Below are 25,160 nucleotides of genomic sequence, written 5' to 3' on the forward strand. Positions count from 1 at the left end.
TATTCCTTTCCCAGGGACTTAAGACACTACTCATTGCAAGTAGTCTATTTTCATTATTTAGACAAGATTAAGAGAGCTCTTTCTTAACAATGGCTGAACATTTAGGTATTTTTCATGAGCCACATGTCAAAACACCTCACTAAAATAGAAATGAAGAAGTTCAGCTTTGGAACACTAACCACAGTGCATATGCCTGGTTTTGCAAGAGCAGCATGTTGAACTTCTGGATTACAGTCTGTTCTCAGAAGTTCAGCAAAAGTTTATGCGTTGGTTTGTAGCACTTGTTCCAGAACTAATCTGCATGAATGAGACTATCAGCCTTAGGAGAACATCTTGCATGTGGTTTCAGACTCTTGCCACTCAGCAATCAGAGGAAACATCATCCTGACGTGATACTAAGCACTCTGTTTCATGTGGTTGGTAAAGGCATCTTCTGTTTCCTCCCTTACTTACGTTGTAGTGCTGTGATCTGGAAGGGAGAACAGTGTTTTCCTAAACCAATGATAAGCTCCAATAATCTGTGCTGTAAAGAACAGTTAGGAGGGAGTAACCTGTAGGTATCTTGAAATGCAGTTGCAGCAGGTACATCTAAGTCACAAGCTGGAGCATTCCTGTCTCTGCTTAAAGTTTTGATCTTGTGGTTTACTTCAGCAGACTAACAGAGGCAAAAGGTTTCCTTGCATATATTTACCTGGAAATTAGAACTACAGTATTTTAATGAGTCCCTAAGTAGCATTTCAATTTGCTATCCTGTAAGCTCATTTGTTGAGTAGTCACTGGTAATAAATAAGAGAAATAACACAAGATAGGAAAGTCCTACTCTATAAAAAGCATCTTTTCTATTTCTTTTTTCATGTAAGTATCAATGAGAAAAATGTTTTCATTTACAAACTGCAGCAGCATTCAAGTAGCATAATATAAATATATTCAAATAATAATGAAAACTATAAAATACTACAAAAGGAATATGCTGAAGAAACTACAAGTTATTTTCTTGTAGCCTCTTCATGTTATTTAGGATTAGGAACAGGAAATCTTGGGTATTTTTTGTGTGACCTTGACTGAACAGCATGAATCCTCTCTGCTCGTTTCCCTTCATGACGATTGGAAATGACAATAATTAAATTTCCTCCCAGGCTGGATGGTGAAGCTTAATTTAGTAATGTCTTAAATAAACTGGGACATCCTTCAGTGTAAAGGGCTACAAAATCCAAAATACATCTTCATTTCAATCCATCCCAAAATTTTCTTAATTTACTGATGCCCACAAACCATGGATTTATAACAATTATAATTTACATCAGGAAAATTAAGACTTTTAAGTCATTTCCCAGCAAGTCCCATTTACAGTATGGCAATTTATAAAATAGCAAATTCCCTGCTGTTGAAGTGTCTTCATCCCTGTATCTTCTACAGCATTTAATATACTTTCGTGATTCTCTATAGCACATAAATAGTAACAATTGAGTAATTTCTGTGAGTGAACTCTCTTGACCCAGAAGTCAAATAGCTAGTGAAAAGTAATGGTCAAGCTGGAAGAATTCTGGTTCTAATAACATTTGTGCAATGGTCTCTCTTTTGCTAACTTGAAATTGGATTTATCTCGTGTCTTCCAATCTCTAGTAATATTAAGCTGACTCTTACTCTCTTCCAACCATAGAAAAATGGCTCAATACTATTTGTGGCATTGCAGGGAAAAGGATGGAGTTGAGCTGACACGGGAAGAAACGTTCAAATATCGATTCAAGAAAGACGGCAAAAAGCAGTATCTAATTATTAATGAGTCAACCAAGGAGGACAATGGACACTACACAGTGAAGACCAATGGTGGGGTATCAGTTGCTGAACTAATTGTACAAGGTAGGCACCAAATTTAAACAGGCTAAGGTAACCTTCTCCAGGATAGTGCATAGGGGTAGAATGATGCTTACGCCAAGGAAAAAGAACACTTACTAAGGGCTATAAGGTTTGATAATAGAGGTGTCAAGGATGTAACAGATACTCTGATAATCACAGGTGCTTAGCTATCAGCCCTGTTTAAGCCCTGCATGCTGTGGCTTTCCCTTCATATATCACTCTTCCACACAGCTTGCTCAGCCCTAGCCTTTTCTACTGAGTAAATCCACACCAAGCGTTTCCTTACAGCGCTATTGGGATTTATTAATGTGCATATTGATTATTCTCCCGATATCAGAGAAAAAGCTGGAAGTTTATCAGAGCATTGCAGACCTGACAGTGAAGGCACGTGACCAGGCAGTCTTCAAGTGTGAAGTTTCTGATGAAAATGTGAAAGGAATCTGGTTGAAAAATGGAAAGGAGGTGGTTCCAAATGAAAGGATAAAGATCTCCCACATTGGCAGGTTAGTCTTGTTTCAGAAAGCAGGTATAGGCTTGGGTATTGCATTACATTCTACAGAAACTATTCTCTCAGGGGATAGGAATATAAAACAAGACTCTGTCTTGGCTCCATCTAAAAGGAAGAAGTTTGAAACCTTCACGTATGCAATCAGCATATAGTCACAGACTTGCTTTTGTATGCATGCAGTCTTTCGTGTTAGTACGTTTGCATGTATGGCATCAGTGGTATAGCAGCAGAATTCAGTCTCATTTTTTATTAGGATTTCATGTTTTATTGGTATTCAAGCAACCTAGAAAACACATTCTTGATAACTTTAAAATTAGCAGTACTATTCAGGCAGATTCAGATAGCACATATGTATAAACCTCTTCAGAAAAACTAGTGTTAACACACAGATGTGCAATTCTGTGCTCAAGTTTCTTAGCAGTCTAACTACTACTGGAAATGGAAACCAAGAAGGTTCAGAAGATACATAAGCATTGCATGCTAGGTGAAGTCTTCCTTGGTACTCCCTTTCTGTATTCTGTTTTGAAATTACAATATACAGGGATGGAGCATTGATTTTTAGCTTGTTTTTCAAGAATTTATTGTAGTCACAATCTGCTCAAATGAACCAGTCAACAGTGTTACAGCTGCCCTTGTAATGGGAAAGGGCTGGATTAAAGCAGAGAAACAGTCTCTATTCAGACTAGACTATACCCTTGACAAGAAAAATCCATAGACAACATGCTGACATGGATTTGCTTGAATACTGAAAATAGAGCAGTCTATAGCCCTGGTGATTGTTGACTTGATGTTAGGGCAAGAGGACAAGAAGTAGTAGTAACGTCTGTTAATATCCCATAGACTGCACCTTCTCTCTTGAGATAAGCCTGTTTTTCATGGAGAGGTAAAATAAGGGAGTGGAATATATTTGTTCATGTTTCCAGAATCCATAAACTAACTATTGAAGACGTAACACCAGATGATGAGGCTGATTATTCCTTCATCCCTCAGGGATTTGCTTACAACCTTTCTGCCAAGCTTCAGTTTTTGGGTAAGTTATCTTAGGATATGTAATTGAAATTCCAGAGAGATAAAAGATGGAATTAATCATGGTTACAGCAGGAAAGAGTATGCAGAATCTCCTTCCTGATACTTTAATATAGGCACATTTCATTTCCCTGTTATATTGTTTTACTGAGCCTGTTTTCAAGTTTACTGCATTAATCTGTATATGTATATGTCTTATGAGGTTTTAATGATGAATAGTTTTAGAATTACATTGTGGGAGCAGATTCTATGTAAATTCCGTTTTCTGATCTATTTCTCCTCTCCCTCCCTCTTTCTTTCCCAGAGGTCAAGATTGATTTTGTACCAAGAGAAGGTAAGAACAGGAGTTGTTACTTATATGTAAGTAAATATGTTTTCGATAGCAAAGGAAGCAGTGTTTTTTCATTTTTAATTTAATGTATGAATATTCACCATTTTATTTTTCCATACAGAACACTTATACTAAAATTTAAAACTCTTTTTCTGCTTTTGCTATAGAACCTCCTAAAATCCACCTTGACTGTCTGGGCCAATCCCCTGACACTATTATTGTGGTGGCTGGGAACAAATTGCGATTGGATGTTCCCATATCAGGAGATCCAACACCCACTGTCATCTGGCAGAAAGTAAACAAGGTAACGTGGAACCTGGCACAATGGCTGGGGCAAAGAAGTTACAACAGGAAGTTCATTTTCTTTCTCAAATGTTGCTCTGATTTGCAATTCTTAGTTACAAGTATTTCCACCTTCTTTTTGAATATCTGCAATGCAGCTGTTTGGGATTTTGCTGGTTTTGTGAGAGTCACCCTGAACTGTTCTTTTTCTGAATGTTGCCTGGTTTTCCATTCCAAAAGAAGGGCTGAGTATGTGTGAGTTGACATGCACACAGTAAGATACGTGTTTAGTCTCTTCCTGTCTCAGAGAAAAAGAAATAAATGATGAGCCATCCCCACCATGTTCACCTGATAGGATGGATGTGTTCTGGAGATGGCAGCTTCTTTTATAATCTCTCTCAAGAATTCTATAGTCTATGCAGAAAATGTCTTCTTAGCAGACCACTGGGATAAAACTGTATTTGGTATAATGAGAATTGAGGACACTTGCTATTTGCCTTATCAAACCAATTACAAAACATCAAAGAGAGAATTTAGAAGCTAGACACAAAATGTTAAGTAGGCTCCTTTTCTGGTCATATCAGAACATCCCCACCCCTCACCATCTGTGGGATCTTAAGCTGTAACTAGCACAAAACACAGAAATACTTTGCGTGATATTCTACAGCATCATTATACTTCTCATATGTGTAGATACAGACAAAATAATATTGCCAATTATATTAATTACGCTAATAACACTTAGGACTTTTTTCTGCAATGCAGTGTTAGTATGAAACATAAAAGCCATTTGTCTCTATTTTGGGAACCAAGAAAAAGTGACTCTCTCATACACAAGTTCCTCTGATAAAACAATGACTGGGTATCAGACAACCCCTATACAGTGTTATTTCTAAGGCATGAGTACTCAACATTTGAGTAAAAGAAGCCACTCCTGATTTGAAGGATGTATAACATATACTTGCTAATGAAATCCTAAACAAACAGTAGCACAGCTTCAGAATACATTGTTTGATGCGTGTTACAGACCTGACCATGTTTCTTAGTGTTCAAACATCTACACTGACTTACTACCCTGTTGTTACAGAAAGAAGTAATCCTTTTTTTTATAGTTACAGGATGAGTAACCAGTACCTCAGGACACAGAGAGATTTACAATCAGTTACAGTGCTATAACAGGAATGCCCTGCATCTTTGTTAAGCTGTAAATTTGGTTTTGCTGACTTATTCTTCCCTTAATTCACTGCAGTCTGATACATCTATTTCCATTTCTACTTTTCACTTTTGTATCAATTGATTTCCTTTCCAGGTCTGCTTGCTGCCTTCACTTTGCTCTTCACTTTTCTCACACTTCCATCTTCAACCCCCCTAACAAACCTATGGATTCTCCTCTGTCTTGCAGAAACAGCTTTACCGCTGTGGTCAGAAAGCCTTAGCTGACTTTTTCTGGTTTCTTTGCTTTGCTTATCTAGAAAACCGACCTTATTCGAAGCAATGAGGATTCCATGACTCCTTCAGAAAATGGCAGTGATTTAAATACTGACAGTAAGGTAAGTTCCCCATTATTCATGCAGAGACACAACTATGCTTAGTGTTTTCCAGATAAAAGGTTACATTCAGAAGGAAATAAAATTAATTTCAGTAGATATTAAAACTGGTGAAGCAAAGAGAACATCAGGCCCAGCACCCTGCCTCACAATGGTAAGTACCAAACACCTTGAATGGGCACAAGAGATCTGGGGAGCAATTTTAGAGTTAAGATGCTGATTGAGGAAATCTCTTTCTAATCACCATCACAGGGTGGCTGGATTACAAGAAACCAAAGCAGTATTTTGAAAACTTCTTTAAATATATTTGTAAATGTTTTTTCCTTTTCTTTTTTTACTCACTAACCTGTAAACTTCAATAATAACTAGAGGGGAAATTAAAAGGAATCTTATAGGACACAGGGAAAGATGACAGTGGGTCAAGAGGGTGGACTACGTATGGACACAGGCGAAAGAGAATCCATAGCTTTCCAACATGTTTCCCTATAACTTATTTTGATAGAGTAAAAGAAGAAAAATTTACATTTACTATGTAACAATAAATCTTTCTCAGGTTTAGGTTTCTGGTGGCACTGTTCAAGCACATATGCTTTCTAATGGTTCCTGTTCTAAGTCTGAAGATACATGGATACATGAAGAAAAGTGTGTTATAAATGTACAGCAAAGTTGTGATCATTATGTTTATACTTCGTCTCAGAGTAGAAAGTTACCCCATATGACAGAAATCACACTAATGCTATTAACAGTTACAGGAAACATGGTAAAGTTTTCGGAGAGAAATTGTTCAAATCCATGTTATCTGATGCCAAACGCAGGTACTGTTGATTGGGAAGGTTTGCTCGACAATTTGAATTTGAAAACATTCTTGAATTTACACAGTACCCAACTGTTATCCATAAAACTCTTCACATTGATAATAGCAGCTATTCCAAGTAGGAATTTGTGGATGTACTTTGTAACTTCTTTGAAACATAACCGGGTATGTGTAACTAGCAACTAATCTTAACGACACGCAAACTTCCAGAACCAATTTTCCCAATGTTATTTACGCGAGACACTTAGTCTAAATTTTCTTTCTTCTGCATACAAATAGAACTTGAAAAACTTCATTGCTTTTCAGTAATTTTTATTCTATTCAATGATTTGAAGATTTTCCCCAGCTTACCTGCAGGCTCATCAAGCTGCCCTGGCACAACTTACAATGACTTTATCTCTTACTTTCACTGCCCACAGCTTCTGTTTGAATCTGAAGGCAGAGTTCGTGTGGAGATGCATGAAGACCACTGTGTCTTCATCATTGAAGGAGCAGAAAAGGAAGATGAGGGAGTATACAGAGTTATAGTTAAGAATCCAGTGGGAGAAGATAAGGCTGATATCACAGTCAAAGTTATTGGTAAGTGAAGGAAACAGCCAGAGCATGGAAGCATCTTGAGCTCACTGAAACTCACCCTTCTCTAAAACTGGGTCAGGTTCTGACTTTAGGCTTGGAAAAACTGAAAAGGATCATAGGGGAAGACATACTATCAACCACAAAAGTTAGCAGATGTAATTTGCACAGGTAGTTGCCTTCTGTATGACAAGGCAAAACAACAGCTCCCAGTAGAAATCTGTGTATTTTCTTTTTATATATTTCCAGTTTCAGGTGATCCTGTCATTTTACAAATGACATTCTGTACTGTATATATTTCATGCTTGTCTAAGAAAAACTTCTTGTCATTTTGTTTTGGTTTATGTTTTTAAGCAAAGATGGCTTCATTCTATAAGCAGTAAGTGGAATAAAGAGACATAACGTACCTGATATAAAATAAACAGATTGCCACTGTGAGTCACAGAAGAGCTGGGGGGGGATACAATTTTCGGTCAGTGATTTTTATAACATTTCTCACAATATTGAACTTCTTTTATACTCTGCCATGCATATGACAATGTCAGGTTAAAAGCAAACTTAGAAACGATTAAAAAAAGTTACTTTCACCTACAGCATTAAAATTTAGAATTCACTGCTTAGGTGAATACTAAGTCTCTTTTCATCTTTTACAAATCCTAAATCATAGAATCATAGACTGATTTGGGTTGGAAAGGACCTTTAGATCATCTAGTTCCAACCCCCTGCCATGGGCAGGGACACCTTCCACTATACCAGGTTGCTCAAAGCCCCTGTGTCCAACCTGGCCTTGAACACTGCCAGGGATGGAGCATTCACCACTTCTCTGGGCAACCTGTTCCAGTGCTTCACCACCTTCACAGGGAAGAACTTCTTCCTTATATCTAATCTGAACTTCCCCTGTTCAAGTTTAAACCCATTTCCCTTTGTCATATCGCTACAGTCCCTGATGAAGAGTCCCTCTCCGGCATCATTGTAGGTCCCCTTCAGCTATTGGAAGGATATTTACTATTAATATCTCCAAAATAACAAGATATAAAAGACATGCAGACATTGTATTCTATATAAAGTTTATTCTAGAGGAAATAGGAAGCCCTGGAGCAAGCCTTCTTTTACAGAATCACCTTGTTACCTTACATTTTTGCAAAAAGATGGCTGGGAAGAACAAGGAATAATCCATGGTGTTTAAAGGAAAACCGACCTAACATACAAGAATCAAAGAGCAGGATTCACTTTAGACTAAGAAACTACACTCTTAATTGTACCTCCTGTTGCTGTCTGACCAAGAGACATCGATAAAGAAAAAAATGTTGAAGAAAAATATTTCATTGACCTGTATACACAGAAATTGAAACAGTAACAACTCTTATTCATTCTCACACTTTCTGCAGATGTTCCTGACCCTCCAGAAGCTCCCAAGATCAGCAACATTGGAGAAGATTACTGTACTGTGCAGTGGCAACCCCCTAAATACGATGGTGGGCAACCAGTACTTGGTAAGAAGCGCTAAAATACAAAGTCCCCAGCAGCCTTGCCTTGATTTTTTTGCTACTCCTTTAAAATGGCACAGAAAGATTCTCTGTTTATTCACTCTAGGAAGGCTGACACTCAGAAACTAAATGCTCTAATATATCAAATCTTCCAACTGGTCTGGATTCTAACCCTTCAATTTTGGGGAGAGAGTGCCCCCTACCCTACTATTTGAATGAGAGAAATGAGCAACTCATTCAGCAAACAAGTTACCAAAGCACGAGAATGTGATGCTAAAAATAAAACTAAATATTCTCATTCAAGACTGAAAATTTAGGTCAGTATACAGGCCTTTGGACATACCGAGATCAGTCATCAGCTCCAGTTGCCTGCAACCTCAAACACTCTTACAATACATGTTTCTTTTAGAAAACAACTTTACAACTCTACTTCATGTAAACCCACACACAACAGGTCACAAAACACACTTCAATCATTTTAATGACCTTAAATCTGTGCTAAAAGCTAGAAAAATGTTACCATGTGATAGAGGAAATGCACAGAAGCCATCAAGAATATCACCAATCCCATTTTAGGTTCTCAGCAAAGCACGGTGGGTTTTAGATAAAAATCCCTATGGATCTCAGAAGGAAAAGAAATGCAAGGTTTTGACCAGTGTTAGGGAAAAGGTCCTCCGGACTCCAACTGTAGCAATTTGTTTAATAAAGATCACTGGATTTTGAGTTTCTTTAAAAAGAAAAATACACTGAAAGCTCTATGGGCTGCCATGGGGAAAACAAAGCTAGAAGTGTTCTAAAATTCTTTTAACTCCCTGTTAGTGTCTGGCAGAGAGAAGTTTGTATTTGCTTTTGGATAACTGGACTTCATCCACTTCCACAAGAATAAAGTAGCCTAATTTAATTCGTCAGAAGTTATCTGTGCAGCAATAAACAAGATGATATTGGGCCAGTCCTTTGGGGTTTCATCTCATCTGACAGGAAGAAGAAGTTAACAATTTAACCTATTTTGTGCAAACATCCACTGCTGTAGAGTTTTCAGGACAAATACTTTTGAAAGTTCTTCGTTTTGTTTTCACTGTCAAAGGAATTATTTTGCCCTACATGAAGAGGTTTCAAGCCTGCTACAAACAGAGCTAGAATAAAACACCTGGTGCGGAGGGAAGCAGCCAAGATGCAGCACTATCCATTCAAACAAAGCTTTACATCAAGTTAAAAAGGCAGGAGAAAAGACATATGCATTCTTATCTGTCTTCATATTGTTACAGATGGCATTGTAGGCAGTCTGCTACAGTCTTTATTAGCTTTATCCAACAAATATAGAAAAGAAATTCACACCCCATTTTCACTTTTATGCCAGCCTTTCACGGTGTCCTGTGTAATTTTTATGTTACTAAAGCAGTGTCTTTATCTATCAAACATTCTGTGCATTTGGGGAAATAATCTGCTTTCCCAAATGTCACCAGCAGTACCAGTATTGCCTTTTTATCTCCTTTTTACCCTTTTTTTTTGTCTGAAATTGCAATTCTGGTATGCCACAGTGAAGAAGTGTCTCAGTTCTGGCAGGAAACACTGCATATCTAAACCAGCAGAAAAAACAGAAACTGAGCTGCTGAAACTTTTCTCTGTCTCACAGACACTGAAGAAGAGAGAAAAAAGCAGGAATGTGTCAAAGGAACCATAGGTTCTTTGCTTCAGCATTCAAGCCTGTTTAAAAGCTACCGAAAACAAGCATGCCAGGGGTAAATTTATACATAAGAAGTGATGATACACCCTGTCAGCTCAGGTACTTCTTGCAAGTCAGTGTAGACAGGGAAGGCTGCTGAGGCACAGTACCTGTACCTACAGCATGTCAGCAAACATGTCTGTCGTATTCTCCATGGCCCTCTAGAAGCTGTAAGGGTGAATCATACTTCGCAGGTATACCAAAGGGATATCTTTAGGTTTGATAGCCACAACCTTTGTGAGCAGCAGGGATTGAATCACTGACCTACACAGCTCAATTCATAACTCTTTACAACATGTTTGCTATGGACTTCTACTGTTGTAGCTGACCACCGTTATGAACACACCCTCTGTAGACTATGGGGAGAGAGAGACATAGAGTACACACAAATACATGGTATGTGTAAATAACTACTCCGTGTGTTTTCTGATTATTCACTCCACAGTTAAAAGATACATAGCTTTTAAAACTAAATTTATTTAAAAGAAGTCTATGTGCAACATAGTCTATTTGTGACATCCAGACATGCTATGTGCAACAGAGATGCTGAGAAATTTAATATAGCCAGATGGAAAGAAAGAGTTTATAACTCCTCTGTAGCAGGTCACTGGAAGATAATTTATACAAACATTTCCAATATGATATAGAAATATGGATATATATATATCTAGGGATATATACTAGAGTATATATATGACATACACTCGGGATCAGGAATCACAGATTCATCTCCCAGTTTTGGGAAGCGAGAAGTTTGTCATCTAAACTGATAACCCAGCCTGACATAGTCATTCTGAAAAACAGCGTGGTAGTGTGGGGAAGGCTGTGGATGTTGAGAGGGAAGGGTGATGCACTAAAGATGTGGATTCTGGGCACACCAGCCTATATCTAAGCTATGCTACAGATTTGTTCCACAGTGCATCCAGCTCTCTTGGTTCTCTGTAATGATACTTGTTCACTTTCCTTCCCAAGGGAATCAGAGCAAGAAAAACAGTGCATGGCCAGGACTCACTTTGCTGCAGGGCTGAAGCAGAGCTGGAATCTGCACTGCCTGGGAAGCACTCTGCAATTTCATAGAATCACAAAATGGTTTGGGTTGGAAAGGACCTTAAAGCTCATCTAGTTCCAACCTCCCTGCCACGGGCCGGGACACCTTCCACTAGACCAGGTTGCTCCAAGCCCCATCCAACCTGGCTGTGAACCACTCAGCCATGGAAACAGAGATCTAACAAAGAGACAAACAAAAAGGGAAGTGTCAAACTGTTCTTCCAACTGATCTTTTGCTTTGGGATTTATGCTGTTAGCATGATGAGTGAATTGCAGCAGAATGTAAGAAATTAATGTTTTAACTCTATGTTTCATCTTACACATTTCAAGGCAATTTCTCCTTCACTGAAAGGGCTTTCCATTGAACTGCTGTGTCTCATGCATTTCTCTGCCATTAGCAGTGAATGACCACTTCCCACCAGAACGGATTTACCATTTCAACCGGCTCTGCTAGTATATTTTGCTTACATCTAAATACCTTAATAGTAGTGTATAGAATGCAAAATATGCTTAAATCCTAATGCCAGACCTATTCTAAATAGCTTCTATTCTGAAAAGTATAATTGTTCAGGTAAGAATGTCAAGATAAAAGGAAACTGCAAGAAAAGACCAAGACTTCCCACAATTCAGCTATACATTATAATTCTGAATCACATTTGGCTCTTTTATGCCATTGGAAAAATATAAATCAAATTTAGAAAGGTGATTTTCTTGATTTTCTTTTTTCCTGCAAGAGCAGTTCCTTTACATTATAAGAGCTGTCCTTTCCAGGCTATATTTTAGAAAGAAAGAAGAAGAAGAGCTACCGATGGATGAGACTCAACTTTGACCTTTTGAAAGATCTAACCTACGAAGCCAAGCGAATGATTGAAGGAGTCATTTATGAGATGCGGGTTTATGCTGTGAATTCTATCGGCATGTCCCGGCCAAGTCCCGCCTCCCAGCCCTTCATGCCAATTGGTGAGTTTTCTCACACTCTGCATTATTTCTAGGCCAAAATCAAGACAGGACAGTTTTTTCCTCTTCAACTGCCCTTAGACATAAAAAGAATGTGTTACGAAAGAGACTATCAACCATCTCTATACTCTATACTTAATCAACCTTTTCCTTTGTAATCTTCCTCTTCTCTACCCCTCATTCCCCTTTCTGAGAAGCACAGAGGTTCCAGTTTCATGAAATTGCTGATGAAATTGTAGTTGTTATAATTAGAGGTGTGAGTGTCAAGCAGGATCTGGAAAGGAGAAGAACTAATTGACAGAAATTTCCCTGTCCCTCTCAGCTTCTCCCATTCCCTTACGGGTGCAAATATCACAGTATCCCACCCAGTACTCCCTTAATCCTGGCCCTCTTCACAGCTAAAAGGATCGCTGATTAAGAAAATATTTGAGGAATGATTTTCTATAAATAATCCTTCCCAACACTGTAGTGCAGTGTCTCCTGCAGAATCAGAGCAAGGAGCAAACTAAGGGAGTCCTCAGGAAGCTTGCCTGCTAAAAGCTTGAGAGAAGACCCACAAATACAAATAGGTGGAGGTTAAAATGACCAGAGTTGCTAAATCTGCAAATACCAGTGAAGGGGTCCAGCCTGCTGAAGGAGATAATATAAAAGCAGATGATACAGTGAAGGGGTCAGAAGGAAAGGATGAACTACAAGAAGGGTCTCTTGATTCTGGATTTCAAACACACAACGGCTGGTCTGGAAAGGGAGAGGGCAACCGAAATGCATCAAGTGGAGCTACTGAAACAAAAGGTCCAAAGTCTTCATGGGATAAGCAGAGTTTTATTGATTAAGGATAAAGTTCACACTTAGTGCTTCAGAGAAGAGGTTTGGGGTTTTGATCATGTCCTGTGTGGTTGTGTATGTTCCCGACTACCTTTGCCTCCTGTGTGCTGTTCACAGCCCATGCTACCGTTTGAGTATGAGAAGTTTTGACACAGCTACAGAAAGGAAACTGGGTGATATTTTTTAATTTTACAATAACTTTGGGAACTAAGATCAATCTCAATCTGTTGCACAATTTATAAAACCTGTCATTAACTTGCTTTATATAGAAAATATTTTTAATATTTGTATGTTACATATATTTAAAAGATGTTCAGTTTATAATCCATATACGCAGAGTATGCCAAACATACATTTCCTGAACATGATTGCTTTTAAACCATGTATACTGCACTTTATGTTCCAGCACTCTAAATGTTATTGTATAAAAGTTATCTTTGTTTGCTTTTTGGAGCCAATGATTTCACAGGAGCATTTGTGTGTATTTGGGATTCTCCAGTAGGGGCTCTTCTCTGTTGTTTTTTAATCAGTAAACAACAGTCATGCTTAAGGCGCCTGATTTTAGCTAGGTGTCTTTCTGAACTGGGGGGTTAAAAAGAGCCACGACACTCCTGTTCTGTAAAGATATGAAATAGCTATAGGTAACTGAACCGAAAAGTTTTCAGCCCTGGAGTGTTTTTTCTCCAGCTTGTCTCTATTACAAATGCACAAATCAGAACTAGTGTTCCTGTAAGCATGTAGGCATAACTTTGGGTCATTTTCTTCACTGTTAGAAAAAATGAAAATGAGTGAAGTCAATTTTAGTCACTGATGAATTTGGTCTATGTGATACTGTGAATTTTGGCCGATTACAACAGGGTGTAAGTACAGAATACAGATTGTAAGTCATTTTTATTTCTAAACTTCTCTGCAGAATTCTGCCGACAATCTGACTCCCTTCTACAACTCCTTTTTTCCACTGGTTTTACTCATAAGGGAGCATTCGTGAATAGGAACTACTATTTTCACCCCTTATTCCCCTCCCTATTACAGGAATCTTATGCTGCATTTCTCTTACATGATCAGGTATTACATTTTAAAACTGCTAAATTTATTTGAAACAGAAAGTGGTGTGTAATTCAGCTGCTGATTACTCCTGTAGCCTTTGAATGCTCACAGTTATAGTGCTGTTTCTCAGAATTTACTTCTACATATTTCCTTATAGCTCCTCCAAGTGAACCCACCCACTTTACAGTGGAAGATGTTTCTGACAGCACTGTTACCTTGAAGTGGAGACCCCCTGAGCGGATTGGAGCCGGGGGATTAGATGGTTATATTGTGGAATACCGCAAAGATGCATGTAAGTAAGCACGAGTTCTGGGCAGCAGCAACTGAACAATAACTGCAGTTATTACAATAGCTTCACTGCAATATCCCAATAAATTAACCATATCCAGTATCATGAAATTTGAACTGTTACCTATGACTAACACCATCACCAGTTACCACATGACTGTAAAACCATGAAAGTCACATTAACCATAACATCTTCACAATCATCATAAAATTGAATACAGAAAAGTACTACAAAGCAAACCCCAAACAAACACAGTGCTGTTCTAGTCACTGCTATATTTTGTAGCATTCAGAAATTGCATATTCCTTAAAACCAATATAATAACAAGACTGTAACAATGTAAGTCAAACTTCCAAGTTAACTGTTACCTTATATCATTTAATACTTGTGGTCTGATAATCAAGAGTATAATTGCACCTGCTCTGGTTTCAGCTGGGATAGAGTTAATTTTCTTCCTAGTAGCTGGTGCAGTGCTGTGTTTTGGCTTTAGTCTGAGAACAATGCTGATAACACACCAATGTTTTAGTTGTTGCTAAGTAGCACTTACCCTGATGAAGGACTTTTCAGTCTCTCATGCTCTGCCACAAGAAGCTGGGAGGAAGCACAACCAGGATGGCTGACCCAAACTAGCCAAAGGGATATTCCATACCACGGAATGTCTAGCTCAGTATATGAACTCGGGGGGAGTTGGCCAGAAGGGATCATTTGCTGCTGGGCAGCACCATATCTACAACACCAAATTTACTGTGATGCTACAGCATAACATTTGTGTCATGGAAATCAAACAACAAATTCATCACTTCAATTTACTCTGACACTAAGATCAAGTGCCATATAATCTAAAGTAGAGATTTTACAGGGTATAATTTATGCAGAAATAATTTATAGTCTTTAATGAAACAGCATCATGGAATTACTGGAAACCCTACATCATTGTCATAGAACAATGATTTTATCAGTCATACTTCTGTGTCATTAGAATAACTAAGGAAACCCTAAGTATCCTGCTATACCGTGTCAATTAAGAAGTTAATAATAAATTCCAAGAGTTATGTGGTCTATTATTGTTTTCAGCCCATGTGGCTCTTGCCATTCCATTTGGGCACCCACAGGAGATATACTTATTCCAAGAAAAAAAATTAATTAAGACTTCAGTTTCTTGCTAAAAATATTTCCAAAATTCTCTCCCCTTTAATGAAAATAAATGTAGAGAAGCCCCATAGCTCTAAGCTCTATATAACAGAATGCCAAAGGAGCTAGCCAAAGATGATTCCCCTACCTTTAGGTATTTTGAATAACAAAGTGTATACATTCCTTAACTCCATGTATAAAGGCATCTTCTAGATCCAGAGTTCTCTTTCCAGCTTAGTTTATTCCCTCTTAAGTGTGGTATTTGCATGTTAAATTCATTTTACCCCAAGATAAATTTACGTGCAATTGCAGACAAGGTATCTGTTTTGAAAAATAATTATTAGAGTATCTAAATCCTGTACTTGCAGCTATAGAATGGATGCCAGCTCTTCCTGGCCTAACTGAGCGCACATCTGCACTGATTAAAGACCTGGTCACAGGGGACAAACTTCATTTCCGTATAAAGGCTGTAAATGTGGCTGGTGAGAGTGGAGCAGCAATAATCAAAGAGCCCGTTACTGTTCAAGAGATCCTGCGTGAGTATCTGGACTGAATAAATCTTATTCATCTATTTCCTCAGGCCAAAATTCTGCCTTCTGAGAATAACACCCAAATAGCTCTTTCACTTTAATTTCTGATTCTGAGAACTTATTATACTGCCCAAGTCTTATATTTCTAAAGCATAGGTCTCAAAACAAAATCCTTCTTCTTTCAAAATATGGACATTTCACCTCTTGAATGCCAACATCAGCATTTAAGAGACATTTTTTTAACATATAGCTCTCTGCTTGAAAAGTGGTTTTAATACAGCAAAATGACAGCACTGGCTACAGCAAGAGATCTATTGAAATAGAAGCAGTTATCTGTGATTGTCCTGGGTTATTAATTAACACCCTGTGTATCATCCAACAGCAGCAGATTGGAATTCATTTGACTGGAGTCCAAAAGACATCAACAGCTGCGAATAGTGGAATCCTCAAACCTTGACTCACATCAAATGTCTGCCAGAGTCTCACTGACAGTAAAATGACTCTGTAAATGAAATGAAGTTGTAACATATCTCCAAACCAAATGCACATGAAGGCAGATACTCCAACTGTATTTTAAGAAATTCTTTCTGTAAATGACTAGGAGAAGAATAAGGAACACATGGAGAGCAGAGAAAGCTTTCCAGTGAGGTAGGGGAAAGCAGGGACTAGATGAAAAAATGTGCACTAAGGTCCTCTTTTTCTTAGTGATAAGTAAGCTGCTACAGTGAGACTTCACTCCTTCCACCTCAACAAAGAACTGTAACTGAATGGCTGTAGAAAGGAAATCCATAGACTGCTCTACTTTCTAAGTCCATAAACATCTACAAATGGCAATTTACAAAGAGCTGCAGGATCAATACAGCAACAGATTAATCATAGTCTATAATCACTTTTTTACTCCCATACACACTTTGTGCCATCCTTTCTACTGAACTGATAAAGTCCTGCAAAGAAACAAAGTCCACATAGAAAGATCACATCCAATGGAAGTCACCTGTGTTACAAGTAATATTTCAAATTATCAAAAGCTTTGTATTTAATGTACTAATGCTTACCTGCAGAGCGCCCCAAAATCTGGCTGCCACGTCATCTCAGACAGACTCTGGTGAAGAAAGTGGGTGAGACAATCAACATTGTGATTCCTTTTCAGGTATGTGTTGGTTTCTGTTTTGTCATGGTTATTTCTCAGTTCTTACCTAAGTAGTTTCATAGAACGGTTTGGGTTGGAAGGGACCTTAAAGGTCATCTAGTTTCAACCCCCCTGCCACAGTTTCCCTTCTGCAAGTTCCCATTGCTTCACTGCTTAAGCAGTATTACAAATATGGCTGGTTTAAAAAATCCTTTCAAATATTAAAGAAAACAACAAAAAAAATCACTCTTCTTTCAGTCACAATTATTTTCATAATCCCCCCTTTTGGGGAAGAAGAGAAAGGAAGTGCTGTATGTAAGTACCAGCCTGTTCTTGCTTATCAACCATAGGATGCATCTTAAAGAGAGAAGTACACAAAAGCATAGGAATTCAACCAACTGCTCTTCTGGAGCCAGTGTACATGTGTACATGTTCATTTCTGAAAGGCTTACTATAAAAATTGTTTCTACCTAAACAGAGTATCGGCATTGGCCCTATATAGAATCTATGTGTATGCAAAGAGTAGTTTTAGTATTACAGTACCTGAGCTCAAGGTGTGCAAAGCACAGCATGCCAAGGGTTATCAAGAGTGCATGCATGTAACTACACATGCTGCGATGGCAGGCACAAAATGGCTAAAATACACACACAGACTGACCTAACCAGTTATCCTGTCTTTGCATTTTATACTGTATACATATACAGCAGTATAAGCAACTGTAATGACTATTTGTAAAAGACCACATACAGTTTTTCAGATGCAAGACTAATATCAATCCAGTGCAAGAATTAGCATGTGAAAGGAAAAGGTTTTCTGCATGAAACATAGGAAAAGAAATTGCAAATTGCAGATGCTGGCTTTGACAGAAATATCCTCAGTAATAATAGATGTATCATTTAATTTAGTCCTCATTTATCACTTGAAGACACTAAAAGTTCCTTGCTGTCCAGGGTTGACATTTATGAAAATGTAATGACTTATTAGTGAAGAGCTTTGAAATTCTCATGTAAAAGATGCTGGAGATATGCAAAACATTTCAGCAAGGGGGACGTGTGCACACATGACCTGTAGTCTTTTGTTTGAGCAGTACCAGCAGGAAAGTAAAAAAAAGATCTATAGAAGAGAAATATCTACATAAAATAAAATATGTCTTTTTCCTGTGGTTCCTGGGTTGCATGAAAAGTTACTTTTTCACAAAGATAATCCAATCAGCAAACAATTGCAAACCAATACATGGAGCAACTGCCTTGAATTGCATGACTGCACCACCTTGACATAAGCACATGCTTATTGTTTTCTTTAATGTTTCTTATCTCCAAAATTACTACAATGGCCCCTTCACTGAGGTCTAGACACATGCTAAATTTAAGATCTGATATTTCCAAGTTATGAAAGTTTTAAAAAATTAAATATATTGTTGCAGCTTTGATATCTGAGTTGAAGAAAATTTGCACAAAATTGACATGCTGCCTCATAAGCAGAGGAACTGATGCAGTTTGGTGCTTTACAGATTTGTGTCTTATGTCCACTTCAGCTGGTTTTGGTAGGCTAGAGTTAGTTTTCTTCATAGAATCATAGACTAGTTAGGGTTGGAAAGGACCTTAACATCATCTAGTTCCAACCCCCCTGCCATGGGCAGGGACACCTTCCACTACACCATGTTGCCCAAGGCTCTGTCCAACCTGGCCTTGAACACTGCCAGGGATGGAGCATTCACAACTTCTTTGGACAACCTGTTCTAGTGCCTCATCACCCTCACAGTAAAGAACTTCTTCCTTATATCTTCCCCTGTTTAAGCTTAAACCCTTTCCCTCTTGTCCTAAAGCTACAGTCCCTGATGAAGAGTCCCTCCATGGCATAGTGGCTAATACGGGGCTATGTTTTGGATTCGTGCTGGAAACAGTGTTGATAATTCAGGAACCTTTCAGTTATTGCTGAGCAGTGCTTACACAGCATTAAGGCCTTTTCTGCTTCTCACCTCACCAGCAATGGGGTGCTTAGTTACAGCTGGGGTTAAACCACAACACCCCTATATAACCACCCACCTCTTTCCATTAGAGCAGCCTCACTGCAATATTCCCAGAGATTTGTCCTACTCCCCTAGGTGACATGTCCTCAGTTCTCCAGGCTGGAGAAAGTACATACAGCAACTAATCCAGAGCTTTCCTTATCCTGCCTGATCATTCAGCTGTTGCCAAGCAAAATGGATAAAGACAAAGTCTTCCCTGACTTGTACTCAGTGGGGACTCTACCTGAAGTTTTGGTATTTCACTCTGTTATCAGTTTTCACAAAACTATACTAAGTTAATCTGACATCAGAGTAGCTGAATGACAGACAAATCATATGATGGTGTAAACTCTTGTCTCCTAAAAGGGAATTTGTCATTGTTGAATTCCAGCTATAGCTACAGTTCTTAATAATGCAAAAGCTACTTAAAATATGCAAAACTGAGCATCTTCAAAAAAAAAAAAAAAGCAAAGAAAAGAGAACATTTCACTTTACATTTTGAAACAGTTTAAATCACTGGCCATTTCTTGAAGAAAAAGACTAAGTAGATGTGATTGTAATCTTCAAATTAGAGAAAGAATATAGGAGAAAATACATAAACATGGGAATTACTGTGAACCCTGAGCTAGGGAACACAAGCAGGCAGTATATTATCTAACTAAAGTGTAAGTCAGTGTCTTCCACTATTTAGTGTCTGTGCAACCCTGCCAGTAATGTCTGAGGTCACTACTGTGTCATTTAATGCTGACATTGTATTTAATGCCTTGTAAAGGCATCCTGGGGTAAATGCTATTTGCAAATCTAGTAAAATCTTTAGATTAAAATGTACAGAAAAGAACATTATTACTAACCCCTTTTCTGTTGAGTGCATTAAGCAGGTGGGACATTCTGCTGAAATGCAGGGAATCAGCACACTCTTGTTTCAAAATTACCTACATGAGGACATGATTGATGGGATATTCTGTGCTATTAGGGGATAAAATTCACAGTATTGCCAAGCAGTCATCTTGCCAATCATGTATGTGTGAATATAAACATGTACAAGCATTTCGATTCATTCTTCCCTGCCCATAAACTCCCTGAACTTTCTCTGATGTGATATTTACCCACTGTCAATCACTGTTCTCTCTCAGATTACCTATTACACACTGCAGAAATCCAATCCTCTAAGATATGTATTAGGAACATGCTTTCTATCTGTTTATGCTTTTCACAGTCTATAAATATGAGTATATGAAAACCAACACTTTGAACACTTGCAACCTTTCACTGGCACTCACAGCACCTCAAAAAAGGAGGTGGTACGAGTGAATATATCTGATCAACCACACCAGAACACCAGCAGTACCAAAGCTTGATTTATAATCAAGATACGTCTTATAGTAAAGATAATGCTATGGTTCCTCATGCCCATTTTTGCCAAGATATTTAAGGCCAGATCCTTGACCCATCTCATTACTCAATCCACCAAGAACTATTAAATCTTGTAATAAGTCTGAAAACCTATTTGGAAAGTAAGATAGAGTCAATTCCTGTCAAGTTCACCAATAAATAGACACAGATATGAGAAAAACCTCAGAACACCAAAACAAGAGTTACTTGTTCAAGAATTTCTACTATACCTTCCAGCTGAAGAAGGGAAGACATGTCTTCCTCTAACAGGTATTTATACAGGTTGTATGACATAAGGTCAGGTTGAAGGTACACTGGAACTGGACAAAATAATTTGGTATATCATATTTCAGTGCTACAGGCCAGAGGTGACTGTACTTGGCAGAAAGCAGTAAGATAATTAGTTACCAGATGGGGAAAATGGAAGATTCAAAACCATTGCTCATTCAGGATTTATTAACAGCCCTGATGTAAAATCAATTACAATACAACTGATGACTTCAATGCCAGAGAAAAGAACATCTATTAAAGAATAACATTTCTAGGTGTTTCAGAAATCCTTTAAGTTTTCTTTTGGACAGATCTTGGCCTGACTCTTATTAGAAAAGTTTTTTTTCTAATACCACAGAAAAATAAAACTATGATGCACAGATTTACTGAGCAAATACCAGACAAACCTGAAACAAAGGTACAGCAAAGCACAACGATTTCTTTTTATTATGCCTACCTTTAGGCACCTAAACCATGAGTCTGAGTACGCTCATTTCTCACTGTAGGAAATAGTCTTACAGGGTATGTTTCAGACACCCAGTGAACTAAGGAGCCTTCTAGACGTGTTTTCTCTGATGCTTACTAGAGGCGGAGGGCAATATGTGTCCTCATTTCAGTGCCTCAGATTTGAGTTCCAGGGCAGCCTGGCTGCTGGCTTGGATGGTCTCATTTTCTCTCCCCACCCATTTGAGCTACTCTTGGCATTCACCTAACCCTGTGCTGCACTGTTGCACCATGTTAACCTGGCAGAAACTTAAAAAACCCTCCAAGTTATTTTCTGCTAGATTGGCTATTAATACAGTTAAGAAATATGATATGGCCTTTTTCTGCTCTCTTGGGATTCTTGGTTTGGACCTGTACTGTGGAAGTACTACTCCAACAGCATTTGAAGAACTATTATCTACCAGTTTTCCTGGAAATGGCTGAGTGACAGTGATGTAAACCACAGATGGGTATAGCAACACTGACTGCTTAGGTTGACAGTCACTGAAACAACTTTTGCAACGCAGAAGGAATTATACACTAAGTTTCACATCCAAAGACTTCGAGATTATAACTTCTTTTTAAAGATCTTAAAAATCCCTGGGGATAGAGAATCAAATGTTTTAAGAAAGGGAAAAGGGGAAAAAAGTTAATAAACTCCTCAGGTACTAAAGAATTCTGTTACTTAATAATAATCAAAGCAAGCCAGATCAACTCCTGGCTGCACAGATGCCTGGTAAAGAGACCAGACCAGCACAAGAATATTTGTTCTTGATATAACTTCAGTCTCTTCTCTGACTAAATGGCATCCTCAGGGCATGGTGCCACTAAACCACACATGTGGGAGCAAATATTTGTCTGCAAGAAAACAGGAATTGGAAAGTATTTAGAGAGTTTACTACCTCAACTCTAGATATTAAATTAGGCTTTCTAGACTTAGAGATCACTAAAAAACAGGAAAAAAGGAAAATGGAAATCTACCACCACCTAATAAAAATTCTTTTTTTCTCTTCAGGGTAAACCAAGACCCAAAATTGTTTGGTTGAAAGATGGTCAACCTCTAGACTCCAAAGATGTGGGAATTCGGAACAGCAACGCGGATACAATCCTTTTTATCAGAAAGGCAGAGCTTCATCACTCAGGAGCATATGAAGTCACTCTTCAGATAGAAAACATGACTGATACAGTTGCAATAACAATACAAATCATAGGTAAGAACCTGACAACATCAAAATATCATATAAATCAAAACAGTGGCCATTCAGAGGCAATCCAAAGATCCAACTTCCTCAGAATCCCTTCACCAGCAATGGTTGATAGCAGATGACTAGAACAAAGCTCAGACCAGGGCTAGCACATCACTTCATTTTCTCAGTATATTTTCCCATCTTGGAATTATCTCCGTCCTAGAGACTTTTGGAGGGAGGGGGATTACCTGTGTGTCCCACAGCTCTTCAGAGATTTGGTTTTTAATATACCTCTACTGTTCTGAGAATTAGAAATGACAAGGCACAGTCCTGTGAATTTGGAACATTCAGGTTTAATGCCTTATTCTGTTAAGACTGTCTGGTTAGCTTGAGGCTTAGTGGAGGCTTATTCTCTATTATACAGTTTCTAGTCTTTCCCTAGTGTCATTTTAAAGGAATTCACTGCCAAATTTTCAGTAATTTCCCTTGGGATTTTGTAAGATATATTATGAGATCTTCTCTACTCAGATTTCATTAATGTTAAGCCAGTGCTCTTCTATTTCTCCTTATCGCAGCTCTATTTAACGTTCTTCATAACTGTTTTTATTTCTCTTTCCCCACACTTTCACACGGTCATCCCAAATTTCCTCCAATGTATCAATACATTCCCAGAATATGTATTGTGGCACAGAAAGAGTATTTAAACATAACTCTTAATACTTTGGAATTAAAGATATAATGCTGACTGTATCCTGCTTAAAGTTTTATAAAGTAATGTTGGCAGAAGGGGCATGCAGTGGTGCCAACAGCAAACAAGAAAGGAGCAACAAATTGGAGCAAATATGTCTTAATACCACTGGCTGCTGCTGCTCAAGAGGTTGCTGCAGTTCTGCTACAGCAAAACAAGTAAATGGCAGCTAAAGCAAAGTAATGCCAAAGGACTCTGGTAAAGGGGAGTAGTGCACCCCACACACCAAAACACCTTTCTGAAACTGGTTGGTGACACTAGATTCTTGCACACTGCTCTGACAGTACAGTACCAAGGATCTTTCACCCATTGTTTGGTACTGTAGAAAGGTATAGACACACATACATACACCATTTTCAAAGGGTTATTTCCTATAGAAAATGAATAGCTAAAAAAAACAACTAATCTTACCACACAGATTAATACAAGGCAGAGTTGGAGGATAGCTATTAAACTTCTTACTTTTTGGGCAGCTTGCTCAACTAAAATGGAACAAATCAATTTTGTTTAACTCCTGTCCAAGAAGAGAAAGAGCTTGTCCCATACACAGACACTTCTGCAAACAAGGCATCCATTTAGCAAATTCGTCTATCTCCACCTTTTGCAAGACTCTCCTTTACAAAGTCTTACAAGTCAGGGATATTCCCAAATGGCCAGCCTTCCTTAGCTGAGAGGAATATATACCCATTTATTTTATAATATACTTTGTTATTTATATTACTCTCAGTGTACCTAAATGGCTGAGAAATTGCACTGAGGTAACAAAGCAAGTAGTAAAACTGTAGTTAAAGGTTTAATCACACCCATCCAAACAACACAGACTTCTTATGCCATTTTAAGGAAGAATGTCTGGTTCCTGTTATTAATCCTACTGCAGTAGGTTTCAGAAGAGTATTAAGAGAGTATTTTTCAGTAGCTTTCAGAAGAGCACTCAGAAGAGTATTAAGAGGGTATTTGAAAGTGTCCCAGCTTTCCTGTTTACAGTTTCAACTTCACAGAAATGAAGTGTATTGCTATGGAACAATTATAGATTGCTATCAAGCTCCATTTTTTCCCTGCATGGGAGGAAATGACAAAGCTCTTAGATCTTGAACCAAAAGTTAAGTTGTTTGGTTTTTTTCATGTCCCCTCCTGCAGACAAGCCTGGTCCTCCTCATAATGTAAAGCTTGTAGATGTTTGGGGATTTAATGCAGCCCTGGAGTGGTCACCTCCACAAGATGATGGCAATGCACAGATCTTGGGCTACACAGTTCAGAAAGCTGACAAAAAGACAATGGTAAGAAATTGCACTAAGTCAGTGACTTTGTGTGGAGTTTAAACTGCTGCCTGCTCTGGGAACACAGAGACTTGAGGAAAAGAGATGAATTCATGACTTATTTTGTCTCCAATGTGTCCTATGGCATAGTGGAGGCAGCTAAACATCGAAGAACAAAATCTAAAAAGAACCAAAAGGCTAAGTATAGAACTGCATAAAATGCCCAGTAGAGAATGTAAAAAGAGACCTCTAGCCTGTCCTGTTTCTGGTGGTGACTGGACAGATAGCTCTACTCAGAAGGTGGAATTATATATTTTTTATTTGGGATTCTATTTTTCATAAATGCAGAGAAAAGCTGAAGGGTAGGGAGGAAGAGTTAGTTGAACTCAGCTGCTTGGGTACTAGGGTATATACTGGGAGAGGTATGTATGCCAGCCAAACTGGGAAATCTCCCCCTCATGGAAGTTCCCATCAAGTAGTCACCTTCTGAGGATACATCTTGTATCAGGTTCCCCATATATGGCTAAAATGTAAAGAGTTGTTTTTATTTTCTAAAAATGCAACCATTCATTGATAAGATGTGTACATCTATCACATCTAGTAAGAAAATAGACCAGCTGATCTTCATGGGTAGCCACATATTAATTTCACAGGCTAGTGTTAAATACCTGTCTTTTCCTTGTAGCAAGGAAGATCTCTCCATACCAAAACT

The 25,160-nt window shown here is 38.2% G+C and overlaps 2 protein-coding genes across 2 annotated transcripts in view; one reads left to right on the top strand and one right to left on the bottom strand.

Annotated features, from left to right (window-relative positions):
• Positions 1-25,160, bottom strand: part of SLC39A13 (solute carrier family 39 member 13) — a 139,773-nt gene that overhangs the window by 112,465 nt on the left and 2,148 nt on the right. The window lies entirely within an intron of this gene.
• MYBPC3 (myosin binding protein C3) overlaps positions 1-25,160 on the top strand; it is a 59,608-nt gene that overhangs the window by 29,097 nt on the left and 5,351 nt on the right. Inside the window, exons 17-30 of the mRNA XM_030482772.1 lie at positions 1,694-1,860; positions 2,195-2,360; positions 3,289-3,395; positions 3,696-3,725; positions 3,890-4,026; positions 5,477-5,554; positions 6,785-6,944; positions 8,327-8,431; positions 11,967-12,155; positions 14,182-14,316; positions 15,813-15,980; positions 17,036-17,124; positions 22,273-22,468; positions 24,330-24,469. Coding sequence (XP_030338632.1) covers positions 1,694-1,860; positions 2,195-2,360; positions 3,289-3,395; positions 3,696-3,725; positions 3,890-4,026; positions 5,477-5,554; positions 6,785-6,944; positions 8,327-8,431; positions 11,967-12,155; positions 14,182-14,316; positions 15,813-15,980; positions 17,036-17,124; positions 22,273-22,468; positions 24,330-24,469 — 1,867 coding nt within the window. The remainder of the gene's footprint in view (positions 1-1,693; positions 1,861-2,194; positions 2,361-3,288; positions 3,396-3,695; positions 3,726-3,889; positions 4,027-5,476; positions 5,555-6,784; positions 6,945-8,326; positions 8,432-11,966; positions 12,156-14,181; positions 14,317-15,812; positions 15,981-17,035; positions 17,125-22,272; positions 22,469-24,329; positions 24,470-25,160) is intronic.

This window comes from Strigops habroptila, chromosome 4, assembly GCF_004027225.2.
Source record: "Strigops habroptila isolate Jane chromosome 4, bStrHab1.2.pri, whole genome shotgun sequence".
NCBI lineage: Eukaryota > Metazoa > Chordata > Aves > Psittaciformes > Psittacidae > Strigops > Strigops habroptila.